We start from the raw sequence: 17,290 nt of genomic DNA, 5'->3' as shown, positions 1-17,290 counted from the left end.
CATCCTACTTATGTTTAACAACATATCTCCTGACATCTCTGGCCCTGCTGTTAAGGGTTTTCTTCTCTTTCAGACCTTTCTCCAGACTACCATTTTAAACATTAGGAAGGATCTTTAGTGGAAGTGGTATGTCTATCTTCTTATTCAAATAAAACTCAAATGCTATGACAACACCAATAACAGAAAGACTTCCAAAGCTCCAGAAAAAGGCTTTGTAAATGAGTCTTCTACTTTTTTAAGAAGTTAACTCTGATATGAGACTAATCAGAGAATGGATTTACAGGGAGTTCAAGTCACTTATCCAAAACATGGAAGCCTGGGTTAAATTCCAAGACTCCCTAAACACTTATGGGCTCATAGAGTTTAGAGGTAAAAGAGATCTAAAAGATCATCTTGTCTAATCCCTTCATTTTATAGATAAAGAAACTGAGGTCCAATGATATTGGCATAGCTCTGGCTCCAAATGGTGTGCTCCTTTTCAGTATAACATGCTGCATCTCTTGCAAATAAAATAATTGTTTTTGCTTCAATCTACCATGTAGGACAATGAATTTATAAATAGGTTTATCTTGTAAAGATATTGAGGTTTATTTAATGAATGAAAAGTAAAATTCTTTAAGCATAGCAGATAAAGAACACAAGAAAAATGTCAAATGTTATATGTGGTTTCCTTCTAAATAGTTTCTTGATAGTCCAGACACGTGCAACATGGCAGCTATAAATTAAATTTCATATTTCTATTTGTGGAAAACTAAACATATTAGTGAGGAAAGGCTGTAAACATTATAAATATTCTGGAATGACCATAATGTTTAAAGAATGTATATTCACTAAGTTTTGACTTACAAGTATTCCAGTGTCTAGAACAGTATCTGGCATAGCGGTAGCACTTAATAATTGTTGGATTGACTTTCATTTCACATCTATAACATCAACATTTTATACATAGCTGACATTTATATCATGCTTTAAGATTTTAAAAAGTGCTCTATATGTTAGATGTGGCCCAGAACTGAAATTCTCACTCCAAATAAACCAAGGTTCAATCTTAGAAGTTTTTAAAAATAACTTTCTTTGGTACATCCTTCTTCCCATTCTTCCACCACTGCCCACTGGAAATTCTGGATATATCTCAATTTGGCTTGTTTTTAGTTCCTAGGAGCTGAAGATCTTTTGTAAATAACCCAGGCTATTAAGACATAGAATATAGAACAAGTTCACTATACAAAATGAGAAATACAGACAGGACTCATTCCTAAGCTTGTTGATAGTCAAGAAAACTTTCCCTTCTGGTAGGTCTTGCCTTCCTTCGAGGTTAAACAGTCACAAGATTAACAGCATAGGATTCATAGGGATAAATTTCCTTCCTCCAAGCTGGGAAAGAATTTGGAGCCTTAGCAATTAAATTCCTTTCTCCCGGACCTTCACAGCATATATGATTTAGAGTATTAGTAAAAAACAAAGTCTCAGTTTGCTCTTCTTCATAGCTCTGCACCTCATTCATCTTTAGGTCTTGTTTTCCCCACTGCTACTCCATCACTCTATGTTGCCTCTGCCTCCATTTTCCAAGTCCACATGGCCTCACTCTTTCACTCTGTTCTATGGGAAGCTCAGAGTCACCCAGGATACATGTGCCAAAGGTTCAAGGCTCCATTCTTCTGAGCTGCTACTAATGATATCATTAAAACGATTCCTTATCTCTTCATGTTGCTACTGGCTCCCACTGCTTCCTCAGCAAAATGTTATAGCTCTTTTGCAATGGGGCTAACATGCCCCAGAGTAGTCAGCACTATTCCAGCTCCTTTGTTGAGTCCATAAGGCCCTAAGATGGCACACAGAAAGCTCTCAGACAGCTGTGTAGATCTCTTTGATTCACTTGTCCTATCAGACAGACCCCTAGACTTCATTCCTACATAAATTAGGGTGACTGAACTCAATTCACTTATATCCTACTTTAGGTCAAGGCATTTCTTTTTTACTGAGTCTTTTTTTTTTAAGTTTTGAAGAATTATTCTCATTCTTTTCAGTTTACCTTTTTTTTCCCCTTAAATTCTAAATTCAGTTTTAAAAGTTATTTTCAGTTCCAAATCTCTCCATCTCTCCTCCCCCACCTATTGAGAAAGCAAGAAAAATAAAGCCCGTTACAAATATGTACAGTCATACACAAAAAATTTCTTCATTAGAGAGAAGAGGAGAGAAGACAGTAAGGAAGAGGAGAGGAGGAGAGAGAAGAAAGGATGGGGGTACAGGAGAGAAGAGGGGAGAGAAGTGTGGAAATGAAGTGGTAAGGAAGAGAGGAGGGGAGTCAAAAGGAAAGGAGAGGAAAGGAAAGGAAAGGAAATATGCTTCAATTGGCACACTGAGTCCCTCATTTCTCTATCTGGAGGTGGATAGCATGATTCATCATGAGTTTCTTGGAACTGTGGTGGGTTATTATGTTGAACAGATTTCTAAGTCTTTGAAGAATTGATTATTTTTATAAATTGTTCTTCTGGTTCTGCTCACTTCACTTTGCATCAGTTCAAATAAGTCTTCTCAGATTTTTTTTTCTGAAACCATCCCCTTCTGCTCAGCTTGGCTTTCCAACTCCCTTCATCAACACTAGTGACTAGGACCAAAGTCTTGAAAATTACCCAGAGCCTGAAAGAAACCTCAAAATATCATCAGACACATCAAGATGGAGAAGTAAGTCAGGGCGCTAGTTTGGCAATCCTATATAAATGGAAAATGCTTATGTTATGCGTACATTATCTAATTTGATACTCATTGTCATAAAGTAGATATTAGAGATATTGTCATCCTCATTTTATAGGCTAGAAAACCTGAGATTAGTGATTATTTAAGGTCACAGCTAGTATTAGAGGCAGAATTTAAATCCAGGTCTCAGCTGATTCCAAGTTCATCACTATTTCTACTACACCATCCTGTTTTCAATGAGAAATTACATTCATTCCTTATAGAAGTGTTAGTAAAATGAATGTCACTCTAGATATTATGTGAATGAATGTGAGTGTGTGTGTGTGTGTGTGTGTGTGTGTGTGTAGCAGTACGGTAATAGGTGAGAAGATGGCTAGATGCATACACATGTATTCTATAATATTAGAAATTAATATTTCCTGTGATTAGTGTCCCACAAATGATATGCAAAAACAGTAATATATAATTTCACCATTGAAGAAAGGTCATAGGAGTTCTCTCTGCCAAATCATCTGAATTTCCTATAAAATGCTTTTTAAAAAAAAAAAACCAAGTTTGATTTTTCTAGCAAGAATCATGAAAAAAAATCTAGTTTAAATTGCCAGGGTTGGTTATTAGTTATAATGTAATACCCATTGTTGTAGCTTGAAGTGAAGATATCTGGAATCCATTAAAAAACAAAAACTTGTTTAATGATGATTTGGGAAAAGCAAACATTTTTTAAATTTACAGTGTATTTTGAAGAGCTTTAAATCTAATTTTTCTTATTTTTAATTATTTATTAAGCAGTTGAATCATTTTTAATATACCTCCCACACCTCAGAATCCTCTTTTTAAACAACTTGACCTCTATTTTGTACCAATGACAAACAGAATTTCAGAATCAGAATGTACCTTAAAAATGATCTCTGCTAACTTTCTCATTATACAAATAAGGAAAGAGAGGTCTGGAGTGGTTGGGTGATATGCTAAGGTCATACAATTGGTTAGTTGTTGAGCAAGGTTGACTGAATTCCAATTCATTTGTATCTAAATAAAAGTATATATGTTTCAATGCTTTAAGTTTTTCCTGTTGTGATCATTCACCATTGCCTTCTTGATGTCTTTTGCAGTTGATTGAACTTTTTCTGGCTATATCAAAGAAGGTAATGTATGTGTAGCGAGGGTTTCCTATATGATGATTCAAACAATTTCGGAAGGAGTAATGTAACTCAAATGAAGAGCTGGCTCTAAGTTTTTTGCTAACTGGATTTATTTTTTGTTTTAGTTGTACTAGGGGAATTCATTATGTATAGAAATGCAGTAACACATTAGTAAGTCAAAAGAATCTTTGGTGATATGGATAATTACTTCCTAATTTATTAATTTTGAAATGTTAGATTTCTACACATTGGATTTTCTTAGGGCAGGAGATAGTGTATAATTCTTGATTACTTACAGCCTGTCTGTGAGAGACGTGAGTTGTGCGGGAGGGTCCTGCTGCGCGCTTGCCAAGTGGGGGATAAACCTTCCCCTTGATCAGTGAGAGCACTCACATTCATTTTCCTCTCCTAAGAGAAAGCAACAAAGCCCAATTTCAGTTGAACAATTACAAATTTAAAGTACTTGAATTTCTTTCAGACTACCAAGATTGAAAATGAACCCTGTTACATATGCATAGCACAGCAGAATCCTGTCACAAATTGAGATTTTTAATCATAGAGATTCATATATACTATGGGTAAAATTATGTCCTCTCCAAACATAAGAACCACATATATCCCCAAACTGATGCCACATGATTAGCCTCTGAATCAGGTTTTAACCTTAGCTTTTAGCGTCAGTGGTATAAAAGAGTTCTAATTGTCTTTATTATTCCTTTCCCATAATATGAGCAAGTAGGTATGACCATGTTTACAATTCACATGTTTGCATTTAAAAATAACAGTGTCTTCACTTTCTACTGATAAAAATGGTGCAAATATATTTACAAAAAGTTCATTTATCTGGAGCTAAAGAAGAGAAATTATCCTTTGGTTAATGCAACTGGCTCTGGCCCATAAGGCTTTGTGTGCAGAAAAGAATTTAGGCTTATTAGTTGGGTTCTTTAAGGTTTCTAAAGTTATCCACTGTGAGATTTAAAATGTTTATGCCTGATAGTCAAGTATTGTCAGTCACCATAGTTATGTTAGATTTATGATATTTTAGCTATTTTGCATTTTTATACTGTATTCTCTTAAAAAAAAGTTTTTTTTGAGGGAAATTGCGAAAATAGGAAACAAGTTCATGGCTATTATGGAATATACACCTGCCTAAGACTGACATAACTACCTAAAATGACTTAAGAAATTTTATCAAGCAATACATTAAAAGAATACATAGTAACTAGACAATAAAGAAGGGACAATAAATAAAAAGTGTCCCAGAAAGATAATCCAGCAGCTTTGCTATAATGGGTTGAAAAAGGGAAAATGAAAATAGGAAAAGGGAAGATATTTCTGAGTAGCCTAGATATATAAAGATGTGATGGCCTGGTGTGGAGTATTTATTATAGAAATGGAAAGCATGTGAGCAATCTGAGCTGCCAAGAAGGTCAAAGTAGAATGACAGACTATATATTTTGAAGGGTAAAGGAGAGGAAGAGAAAAAACAAATAAATGAAAAATGAACGATAAGATTCAATTTTTGGAGACTGAGAGGATAGATGATCATGTGGAAAATAGAAAGATCATTGTGAAAGGGAATGGATCAATATATGCTCTCATGTTAGAAGATATTTCAGAAGCCATCTAATCCAAATGTATCATTTTACAAAGAAGGAAACTGAGGCACAAGGCATTTGAATGATTTGTCCAAGGCCATACAGGTAGTATCAGATGTGAGATGTGAACCAAAGAACTTCGACTCTGAAATCTATACTCATATAATTGGAGATATGGGAATTAAGGGGGTGGTGGTATAGAAATGTGGATTTAGATGTAATACAAGTCCTAACAAAGTGATTTTGGAGATCCTGTAACTTGAATCATTCATTTTACAGGTGAAAAAATGGTTTAGAGAAAGTTTGTGACTTGCCTATGAGCATAGACATGGGAACAACCAGAGCCAAGACGAGACTCTGGGTTATCTGACTCCCAAACCAGTTATCTTTGTGCTTCTGTTATGGGTAAATGGTGATGGGTGAAGATGAGTGAAGACACACGAACAGTATCTATCACACAATAAAGATATTAAAACCTTCATGGCCTACATGTCCTTGTTAAAGTAAAGAGAGTGTAATTTCTAGAACAAAATTAAAAAGAAAATTCCCTGGGTGATTGCCTTATTTTTAAAGGTGAATGAGGATAATTATACACTAAGAAGTAATGGTTTATATTAACTAGAATATATGTTCTCAGAAGCAGACTAATGGGATCTTCTTAAGGAATTTCCTGTAATGTCATTGTTCTTGCTAGTTCCCACAATTAAACAAAAATAAGAGCAATTATGCTACTGACCCTAAGGAAAAACACACACATTAATTCCTATGAAGCACTTGCAGAACAAATTTGAATATATTACAATGTTACTTTTGAAAAATAAACTTTTGTTTGTTTTAAAACAGAGCCTTACAAAAATCTTGGAACAGCTATCTCACACAAGGGTGTTTGGCAATCAGTGTAATGCAAAAATCCTCTCAGAAAACACAAGATATTTGTTTCTTTTCAATTAAAACAACATTCACTCATTCTATCTAAACAATTATGTTCTGACACTTAATCAGTTTTGATCCTGAAAAAGCATGGAAGGGACTAAATGGAGTTTAATCACCAACAAGATATATGACCTGATATGAAATGTGAAAGCAGATTATAAAAGTGACATTATGCACAAGTAATAAAAGGATACATGAATTAGAAGATGGGAGTTTGACCCCAAATTCAGATTTTTCTTGCTATTTTCATTCTTGATCATTCTTCATTTAATACAAAAGAATAATTCCAGATACAGTTAGTACTGAATGAAATCATGTGGTCTAATGGATAGAATATTGTTGCTAAGCAAAAGTCCTGAGTTCTAATTTCATCTCTGTAAATCACTTAGTCCCAGGGTATTCCATTTTTATGAACTGTAGAATAAGGGATTTGGATCAGAGTTGTGAAATTTCTGCTGGGACTAACATTTCATGATTCTAATCCATCTAAACACGCCTTAGGATATTTTAACTACTTGGTATATGAAACCTCCAAATGTTTGAACTATTTTTGCCACATATCACAAATGCAAATTCACTTAGCAATCCCATAAACATATGGCAAATACTTGTTCACCACATACACTAACACAGAGAAGAATGTTCTAGATTACAAGTAAGACAATGCTACTGACCTAGTAAAAGTAATATATATGGTGAGTGGTTTTTACCAACAGTGCTGATGGATTTCCCATGATTTACCTCTACAATCTAACCCAGCCCCCTTAGGACCAACAATATGTGGCCTCAGAAAAAAGTAAATCTGACACAGATTGAATACCTCTACAGACACAAGGGCTTTTTATTCTAGATTTTGCTATATGAAACATGCAAATATAGAAATATTGTGAATAAAGTTAAATTGCCTGTTGGTTATTTTTTATTTTATTCATGATATTCTTGGTTTCTGGATTAAATAAGTAAATTAAAATGAACAGAACATGCACTTTGAGTTGTTTTTCCAAGTCAAGTTCCAAGGATAATCCAATGATACTGCTCCTACTCACAACTGCTTTGAAATTTCTCATCCAGCATTGATTTTATTTTTATTTATTAAATATTTATTTGATGTCTGTTTGCAAAAACAAAAAGGATCCACTTCCCTGTATTGAACCTTCTCATAATAAAGGGAAAAAAAGTTAAGCAAAATCAACTAACAAAGTGACTGTGTCTGATAGCACATTTTACATTTGCAATCTCCTTATACCCATATTGGTGAACCTATGGCACATGTGCTAGAGTTCGTTGGAGGGGACTACTCCTTTCCCCCTCTTCCCACATGACTTCGGACATTTCTTCCATCACCCACCCCTCTGTTCTGCAGCCCAATGGAAGCACTTCCTCCCTCCCCTGTCTGGGATAAGGCAGGGGGCTCACGTGTGGCATGAGAGTTGTAGTTTGAGTTTAGGCACTCAGTCTCTAAAAGGTTCACCATCACTATACTTTAGCATCAATGGGAGGGAAGCTTTACTCACATTCAGTTTTCCATGGCCAAGATTAGTTATTATAGTTAATAGTTTTGATGTTGTCTTTATTTACATCACTACAGTTTTGATGTTTTGTTTTGATGATATGTTTTGATGTTGTGTTTATTTACATCACTACAGTCATTCTGTGTATTATAGAATCACTATTAGAGTAAAATGAGGAACCAGTCTATCTTTTATTTCAATAAATATCTAGCACATTATAGACAATGAATGTTCTATGGAGGAACAAGAAAAAATGACATATTACTTACGAGTTGATGCCTACTTTTTGACCAAAAACAGTGTTACCTTATTCCACTCACTTGTTTCCAAATGACATCTGACTATTTTGAAAGAAGCAAAAGTACTTTCAAGGGATGAATATAATTGACAGAAGATAGTCAAGAGAATATACTATGTACTCTAATGGCAATTTCTAAAAGAGAATGTCTAGGAATTATTCTAAATAAAAATAGCATCACATAAAGTCTTTCTAGGTAATTGTTTGTAAAGGAACAGCACTCATTTGCATATGTAAGTTCTGGTACTCCTAATTTATAAACAACAACAACAAAAGAAGACCAATTACAATAACTATAGCCATGTCAATTTATTTTGTGTATATAGCAGGGCATTTCATATGACTGTGAAGGAAAATGAAAATTAACTTCATTTTCATCTCTATTAAAATGGAATTTGTCTGAGACCTTTCTTTTCTTAAATCTCTTTAATAAAAAAAATTATAGTTTGGTTCATGCCTTTCCTCATGTAGAAATTTAAGATCTATTTTCTATTTAACTATGGGAATCATGCTTCTTTCACAAAAATGGCAAGTCAAATTTCCATGATGCCAGAATTTCTAGGGATGTAAGGAGCCTGCTTACTTTCTCCTAATTTTCTTTTTTTTTTTTTGAACCCTTAACTTCCATTTTGGAGTCAATAATGTGTATTGGCTCCAAGGCAGAAGAGTGGTAAGGGCTAGGCAATGGGGGTCAAGTGACTTTCCCAGGGTCACACAGCTGGGAAGTATCTGAGGCCAGATTTGAACCTAGGACCTCCCGTCTCTAGGCTTGGCTCTCAATCCACTGAGCTATCCAGCTGCCCCCTCTCCTAATTTTCTAAAAGATTGGCTCAATCAAAGACCACAAGACAAATACTTAGTTGCCCTCTGGCATAGACCCTCATTATACATTAAGCCTGAATTTGGACCTCAGGTATAACAATGTTTGGCAACATATAAAAACCATTTAGGCTAGTAACAGGAGGAGGACGTAGAGCTACAGGACCTGGGTCTAGCTTATCCATATGACATTGAGTAAGTTACTTATTCTCTATGTCCCTATTTTCTAATCTAGAAAAGGAAGAGGGTTAGACTGGATGATGTCAAACAGTCTTTTCTGACTGTGAATCTAAGACCCAATATTCCCCTAGCTCAGAAATAAAATTTTGTTCATTAAGTGTAATTCATCTGTGAAAGAAAGTAGATTAATTGTAGTTAGGAGATGACAGGTGGTGGTGACAGAATATGTGGTATAACAATCGCTTCCTTTACCATTTGATCCCCCTACTCTAATGAACAATGGCCTATCAACATAGAAGGGCAAGAGAGACAAAAGTGAAGAACTTCTCTCCTCCCAAAACAAGAAAGGAAGTAGGATTCTGAATTTAGGTTTCATAGAAATTCCTTTACACATTTTACAAGCTCCAGCTGCTAGCTAAGGTTTGGAGATAGGGTCACATCCACCCCATTATTAATCTTGTTAGATTTTATAATGAGATAAATTCCTTCTGGACTTTCCTTCGATCCTCTAGGCACTTATACTTACTAATGGAAACAAATTCAACAGTCATCAGACAACTGTTTAGTCACTCCTTCTCTTAAGTAGTCAATAAATCTAGCCCTAATGACAGCTGAGGGGCAACTCTCTATTAACCTTTTTCTCTATTTAGAGAAGTGGCCATTCACTGTGACTTTGCTTCCTAATGCTTATTTTTAAACCTATAATAAACTTTTAATTTGATCCTCTTTTTCCGAAATATATATGGATTCATGATAATCCAAATAAAGGGACACTATCACTACCTTTACACAAATACATGATTGACAAATATTTTAAATTAATGCCTTGATATAATAATAAAATTTAAAATGATGTTATTATAAACAAATGAATGAATGTATTTTTCCTGAGGGCAAAAAAAGCGAATTCCAAACTGCTACAAGCCTAAAATTTAGTCTGCTTTCCCAATTTCATTATTTGCTACTGAAATAACAAATATTTTATCTTTCCTATGATAAGTATATAGCATTTTTGTGCTCCTTTAAAAAGGTGCTGTGTTTTAGAATATAGTAGTTTCATTTCCTCCCTTCATATTGCTTTTCAGTGGGCATCCTTGATGCAGTATGTCAAATGGATTAAAACATGCGACTTTAATAATTAATCATACTTAAGGTAAAATAAAATCTTTACATGTCAAGATATTCCAAAAGTAACAGTGGGTAAATAATTCAGTATTTATTCATCTTCATTAAAAAAAAAAACCTACAAAGTGAATCATGTTACTAACTCTAGTATATGGGAAATGAAGTATCAATGAGCTGGATTTCACTTAAAGGAAAGAAAATCATTCTGCCATATAACAAGCTAAGGTTCTTAAGAACTGCTATGAATGGGAAGTTGATCCCAAGAAGCCCTGAGAACAGCAGAACCTCCCAGATTACCAGCCCCTGGAATAACCTAAGAAGGGAAGAACATTTGGGGAAAGAGACCTATAACCTTCAACCCTATCTGCCAATAAAGGGGCAGGCAAACCAGCCTAGTTGAAGCAGCAAGGCACCCTGAAGGAAAAAGAGGCAGCAGCATATACAAAATGGGGTAAATCCCTTTGATTATCACCTCTCCCTAGGCACTCATGACAACACTAGGACGCCAAGCCCCCAAACCATGGGAATATCAGGTCTTCCACACCTCTTTTGACTTTTATAGACATCATCAAGAGGAAATAGTCTCTGCAACCAACCAACTGCCACCGATGGAGAGGAAATATTTTGTCTCCAGCTACTAAAATATGAGGTCTTTGGGAGTAATAACTTTCTTGATTTTTTATTTCTATCCCTAGAATTTAGAACAGTGCTTTACATATAGCTTGACACATAATAAATGCTGTTCCCTCCCCACTCCATTTATTCCCAAATTTTGGCACAATAAAGGGCTAGTCAAGATAGACTGATATAGAACTACTTGTGACCTAAAGAGAATTAAATAGGTTTGAAGTACTCTTTTGGGAATAGCAGATTCCAGTATTGTATAATCACTACATGACCAATTGTCTAATTTTCATATAACCCTCAAAAGGGGATAAGATTTTTCAGGACTTAAAGTTTCTCCTATTGTATATTATTTTGAATAAGGTCATTAATATCAAGCTTTTTTTGATAAGTCCATGGTGTAGCAATTTGAAGCAAATATTCATAGCATATATATATACATACACACCCACTGTTCTTAAATTGTTGAAGCAGTCTGAACCAAGGGAAGTGCCTTAATCATGAAAGAGAAGTTAAAGATACCATGAATATGGGTATAAAAATAGATTCATTATTATATAACATAATATTGAGATAAAGTTTTTCATCACCATATTATCTTTGGTATAAATTACAGTGCTTATCATCATAAACATGTAGGAACTTTAATAATTGCTTTTTTCTATTGATTTCACAACAGAGAAAATTCTGTCATATAGTTTTTAATTCCAACTTTAAAAAAGCAAGGCATATTAAGGCTGTATGGATAATCTTAAACACTTTATAATATAATGTGGGAATCTTCAGACTATAGAAATACCAAATTAGCAAACTATTCTCAGATGGAATCCACATGTGAATTAACAAAAGAAAAAAGTTCTTTGTCATAATTCAGTTAGAAGCTATGAAATGTAGTTACAGATGTTTTTATGTGTACTACATACATGTAATATAGCACGGATGACAAACTATGCTGGAAAGGATTTTTTTTTTTGCTTTTATAAACTACAAAAGCCAATCTCAGCACTTCCTCACATACACGATTCATTTTAGTCTACCAAACAGCTGTTTTTTTCAAATGCAGAAAATTATTCAAACAATTAAAAGTTGAAAATGAGTCAATTAAACAAATATTTAAGTTCCTACTATACAATAAAGGCACTAGGCACTATACTATAAGTCAGGAAATAACAAAAGAGAGTAATATATAATTTCTGCCTCAAAGGAACTTACATTCTAATTAGGGAGAGAAGATAGGTATAAAATAATTTATATATAAAATATGGGTTAAAGTGTTTAGCATATAGGAGCAGTAGAGAGATCTGGGAGAAATGGAAGGATAAATAACTTAAGAAAAGGAGAACAATGGAAATCTTGATAGATGGACCTGAACTGGAACAAATCACTTTATTTCTCTGAGTCTTAGTTTCCTTGTCTATAAAATGAAAAGATTTGACTATAGAGAATGGATGTTTGGAGGTACCTAGGACAAATCAAGCCCACTGAGGAAAGCAGCTATGCCTGTATGTTTGAGATTGCTGGCAAGGTCGGGAACTCTCACATACACAGAGGCACTGCTGCTCTCAGCAAAAGGTCATGTTCAAAGCTGAACTGTTACAGGTGTCTTATCTGAGGAAATGTCCAAGGCTTATTGTGAAGTGTTTGCATAAGCCACTAAGAGATGTTTATGTTCTGTTCCTGAGAAAGCTTCAGACCTCTTGTACCAACCCCCTACAAAGAACTTTATGGCCTTTCACAGGCAGATGTCTTACCAATGCACATTCAACTTGATGTATGGATCTATTGACTAACAGAACCCTCTCATTATAAAAGTCTGTCTCTTTGTCATAATAAATGATCACAGAGCACATGCATCTTCCCATCTGGTGCTCGCTCTCTCTCTCTCTCTCTCTTCTCTCTCTCTCTCTCTCTCTCTCTCTCTCTCTCTCTCTCTCTCTCTCTCTCTCTCTCTCTCTCTCTCTCTCTCTCTCTCTCTCTCTCTCTCTCTCTCTCTCCCTCTCCCTCTCCATCCATGCATCCCTCCTATCCTCTTTCTCTTCCTACCTCTCAGGTGAGGCAACCGGGTAGCAGAGGATAGGTAAGATTTATAATGGTTTTAAGATATGGAGGATAGTGAGGAAGTTCATATCCATAACTGTATTTTCTCAGATAAAGCAAAAACTCATTTAATGAGAGTTAAGGATGTAAGGTGGAGGTTTAGTTTTGAGAAGATCCTGAATAATCTATAGCAAATTAAGATAAAAATTTAAGAGATGAACAAAATATTGTGACAGATCTATGGGACTAGAGTTTGCTTCTCTCTGAATAGATCTGATGAGGCTTCATTGAAAAGGTAGTCAAAGAAAAAATTAAAACTAAATTAAACCAAGAATTTAATTATCATTTAAAACCATTTCAGATCACTCCCCAAATAAATATCAAATTTGAAATATTTAAATTAAAAGGTTAGATTGATAAAATTGAAAGTAAAAAACCCCATAAAATTAATAAACAAAACTAGGAGTTTGTTTTTATGAAAAATCAACAAAACCAGATAATTATGTAAGATGATTTTTTTTAAAAAGAGGAGAAAACCAAATCACTAGATTTAAAGATGAAAAAGGTGATTATGGCACCAATGAAGATAAAATTAAAGCAATTAGGAATTATTTTGCTCAATTATATGCTAACAAATTTAACAAATTAAGTGAAATCGAAGAATAGCTATAAAAAATAAACTGACTATCAAAGTAGAAAATAGAATATCCAAATAAACGTATTTTAGAAAAAGAAATTGAACAGGACATAAACCATCAGGACCAGATGGATTTACAAGTGAATTCCACCAAACACTTAAAGATAAACTAATTCTAATATTAAAATATTTGAAATAATGGTCAAAAAAGGAGACTTACTAAACTCCTTTTATGCAACGAATAGGGTTCTGATACCTAAACCAGAAAAAGTAAAAAGATAAAATTAAAAAAACAATTTCATTAATGAATATGGATGCAAAAACGCTAAACAAATGTTAGCTAGAAGACTACAAAATATAACACAAAGATTATGGATTATGACCAGGAACATCTCAAGAATCAATTGAATCGGCACGGGGAGGGGTCTATCAGAGCTCTCAGCCCTCAGACCATCTAGTAAACTAGAAACAATATAGAAAATAAGTGAAAAAATAGCATCAAGGAAAGACTGAAATTGAAGAGGGTACCCCAACTTCCCAGAAATGAGAGCCCACATATAATTAAATAGGAAAAATGAGCAAACAACAAAAAATACCTAACTCTAAAGAGGTTTTATGGAGACAAAGAGCAAGGGGGCAGACACAGAAGGGGACAGTGAAAGCAAAGGAAACACGCAAAGTCCAAAAGAAAAATATGGATTGGACAAAGAGTCTGGAAGAGCTCAAAAAAGGCTAAAAACCAATTAAGAGAGGTAGAGAAAGAGTGGGGAAGAGAAATGAAAGTGATGTAAGAAGAAAGGAAAGTAATGCAAGAAAAAAGGAAAATGATGCAAGGAAAAAGGAAAGTAATACAAGAAGAAATGAAAGTGAGGAAGAAGAAATGGGCCAATTGAAAAAATGGAGAACCAAAAACTGAGAGAGGAAAACCAGGCCTTAAAAGTCAGAATTGACCATCTAGAAACTAATGATTTCGTGAGAAATCAAGAAACAATAAAACAGAACCAAATGAATGGAAAAAAAAAAGAGGAAAACATGAAATATCTTATTGAAAAACAACTGACATAGAAAACAGATCTAGGAGAGACAATCTAAGAATTATTGGACTTCCTAAAAATACTGGAAAGTATAGATGCAAAATGGACTTTTTTCCTTAAAATGATATGAAGCAGCTACCTAAAACTATCAGCAACTATTATTTGTAATAGGGATAAGCACAAAACCTTAATAATATCAAAAGTGAAAAAAGAATATTCATCACCACCAATATTATTTAACAATTAGAAATGCTAGCAATAGTAATAAGATAAGAAAAAGAAATTAAAGGAATCAGAAATGGGCAAAGAGGTAATGTGTGTGTATATATATATATATATGTGCATATACATGTATGTATCTATTTACAGACAATATGATGGTATATGGGTATATGTAGAAAATCCTAGAGATTCAATTAGTGGGATATAAAATAAAACCACACAAATTATCAAAATGTTTATATATCATTAACAAAGTACTTTAAGAAGAGATAGAAAGATATGCCTCTTTTAAAATAACTGTAAACAGAATAAAATAGCTGGGAGTATACCTGACAAAACCAACCCAGAAACTATATAAATGTAATAACAAAATGCTTTTTTACACAAATACATTCAGATTTAAATAATTAGCAAAATATCGTTGTAGGTAGGCAGAGCCAATATAACTAAAATTACAATCCTACCTAAACTGATCTACCTATTCAAAGCAATCTCAATTAAATTACCAAAAATTTTATTGAGCTAGAAAAAAAAATTCATTTGGAAGAACAAAGACCAAGAACATCAAATAAATTAATAAAAAATTATAAATAAGGATGTCTCACAGTACCAGATTTGAAAATGTATTATAAAGCAACAATTATTAAAACTATCTTGTATGAGCTAAGAAATAGAAGAGTTGATCAGTGGAGCAGAATAGACCTATCATTAACCATAGTAAAAGATTATTGTAAACTTAAAATTTGACAAAAGTATAGATACAAATTTTGGGGATAAGAACTCAGCATTAGGTAAAAATTGTCCAGACAATTTGAAAGTAGTTTTAAAGAAACTAGAAAACAGATAAATATCTTAAACCATTCATTAAGATAAGATCAAAATGGATACATGATCTGGATGTAAAAGGAGAGCATAAGCAAATTAGAACAAGGGAATATATTAGCTATCAAGAGCTGGAGAGCACTATAAAATACTAAAAAGAATAATTTTGATTTCAGTTAATCAAAGTTTTTTGTACAAATAGAACTAGAGTGGCCAAAATGAAAAGGAAAGTAGAAAATTAGGGAAAATTTTTACAGACACTTCCCTAGATAGAGGTCTCATATGCAAAATATAGAATATTTTGTCAAATGTATAAAAATAAGAGCCTTCTCCCAATTAATAAATGATCAAATGACAAACAGGCTATAGATGAAGAAATCAATGCTATGTATAAGTTTAAGACAAAATGCTCTAAATCACTATTGAATAGAGATATGCAAATAAAAACAATTTCGAGATATAATCGCACACCTATCAGATTGGCTAAAATGATAAAAAAAAAAAACCAAAATGACAAATAGAGGGGATGTGGAAAAATGGGGGAAACTAATACCCTTTTGGTGGAAATGTGAATTGATCCAACCATTTTGCAGAGACATTTGGAATTATGCCCAGAAAGGTATAAAACTATGTGCCATTAGATTCAGGATTTTTATTACTGGGCCTGTTTCTAAGGAGATCAGGGAAAGGAATCTGCTCATTCTAAAATACTTATAGCAGCTCTCTCTGTGGTGGCAAAGAACAAGAAATCAAGGGGATTGTGTTTATCATTGTGATAGAAGACTACACTAAGTCAAGAAATGATGAGCAGGCTAAATGTTTAAAAAATTGGAAATACCTACATGAAATAATAAATAATGAAATGAATAGAAACAAGAGAACATTATATACAGCTACAGAATTAATATTTGAAGAATAACTTGTGAATATCTACCTCCAGAGAACTAACTGATAAATAGAAACATGAAAGACAATTTATATGTATATCTATTTTGTTGGGTGATATCTTCTATGGTGCAAGGAGGGTAGAGAGAGATTAAGATACTTGGGAATACATTCTATTAAATTTAAATAAACAAAATCCAAAAAAGGGAGGGGAAAAAAAGAAAAGGTAGTAGTATCTGTGAAGGGCTTGAAGGAAGGACAAAATGAATAGAAAGACAATGGGTGAAGAAAAATATTCTAGGTAAAGATGATGTCTCCATTTCTCAAAGAATGAAGAAGAAATAATTTTGGGGGATTTATGTATAATTCCAACCATTAAAATAAGTACTTTTTGGTGCAGATATTAACTAAAGGAGACAAGTTGAAAAGACACTGATTTAAAGCTTATAATATAAAATGAATACTCTTCTCCTTCTGGTATTTCAATATTTTATTCTATTTGAAAAAGCTATGACAAAGGAGAGAGAATATATGTGGAGTACAAACTCAATTAGTCCTGATTGAAGAGAAGTTATCAATGCTGTTGCTTATAGAGAGATAGGGGAAAATTATATTAGATTCAGCTTTTTAAACTTCAATGCCTAATATGGATGTTGGATATTCAGATCAGGCTTGCCCAGTAAGCTAGTCAATTTAGTACAATATTACATTATGCTCTCAGTAAAT

General features: G+C 33.6%; 1 protein-coding gene across 12 annotated transcripts in view; it reads right to left on the bottom strand.

Annotated features, from left to right (window-relative positions):
• Positions 1–17,290, bottom strand: part of CEP128 (centrosomal protein 128) — a 566,439-nt gene that overhangs the window by 14,643 nt on the left and 534,506 nt on the right. For 9 of the 12 annotated variants that reach the window (XM_007472708.3, XM_007472703.2, XM_007472704.2 and 6 more), the window contains one exon: positions 4,136–4,247. The exons of 2 other annotated variants lie outside the window; for them this stretch is intronic. In XM_007472708.3, the coding sequence (XP_007472770.1) occupies positions 4,136–4,247 (112 nt within the window). Of the gene's footprint in view, positions 1–2,032; positions 2,112–4,135; positions 4,248–17,290 lie in introns of those variants that run through there. One more of the 12 variants, XM_056810609.1, reaches the window with a different exon arrangement.

Source organism: Monodelphis domestica, chromosome 1 (genome assembly GCF_027887165.1).
Source record: "Monodelphis domestica isolate mMonDom1 chromosome 1, mMonDom1.pri, whole genome shotgun sequence".
In the NCBI taxonomy this organism is placed as follows: domain Eukaryota; kingdom Metazoa; phylum Chordata; class Mammalia; order Didelphimorphia; family Didelphidae; genus Monodelphis; species Monodelphis domestica.
This window is presented reverse-complemented; position numbering and strand designations above follow the sequence as displayed.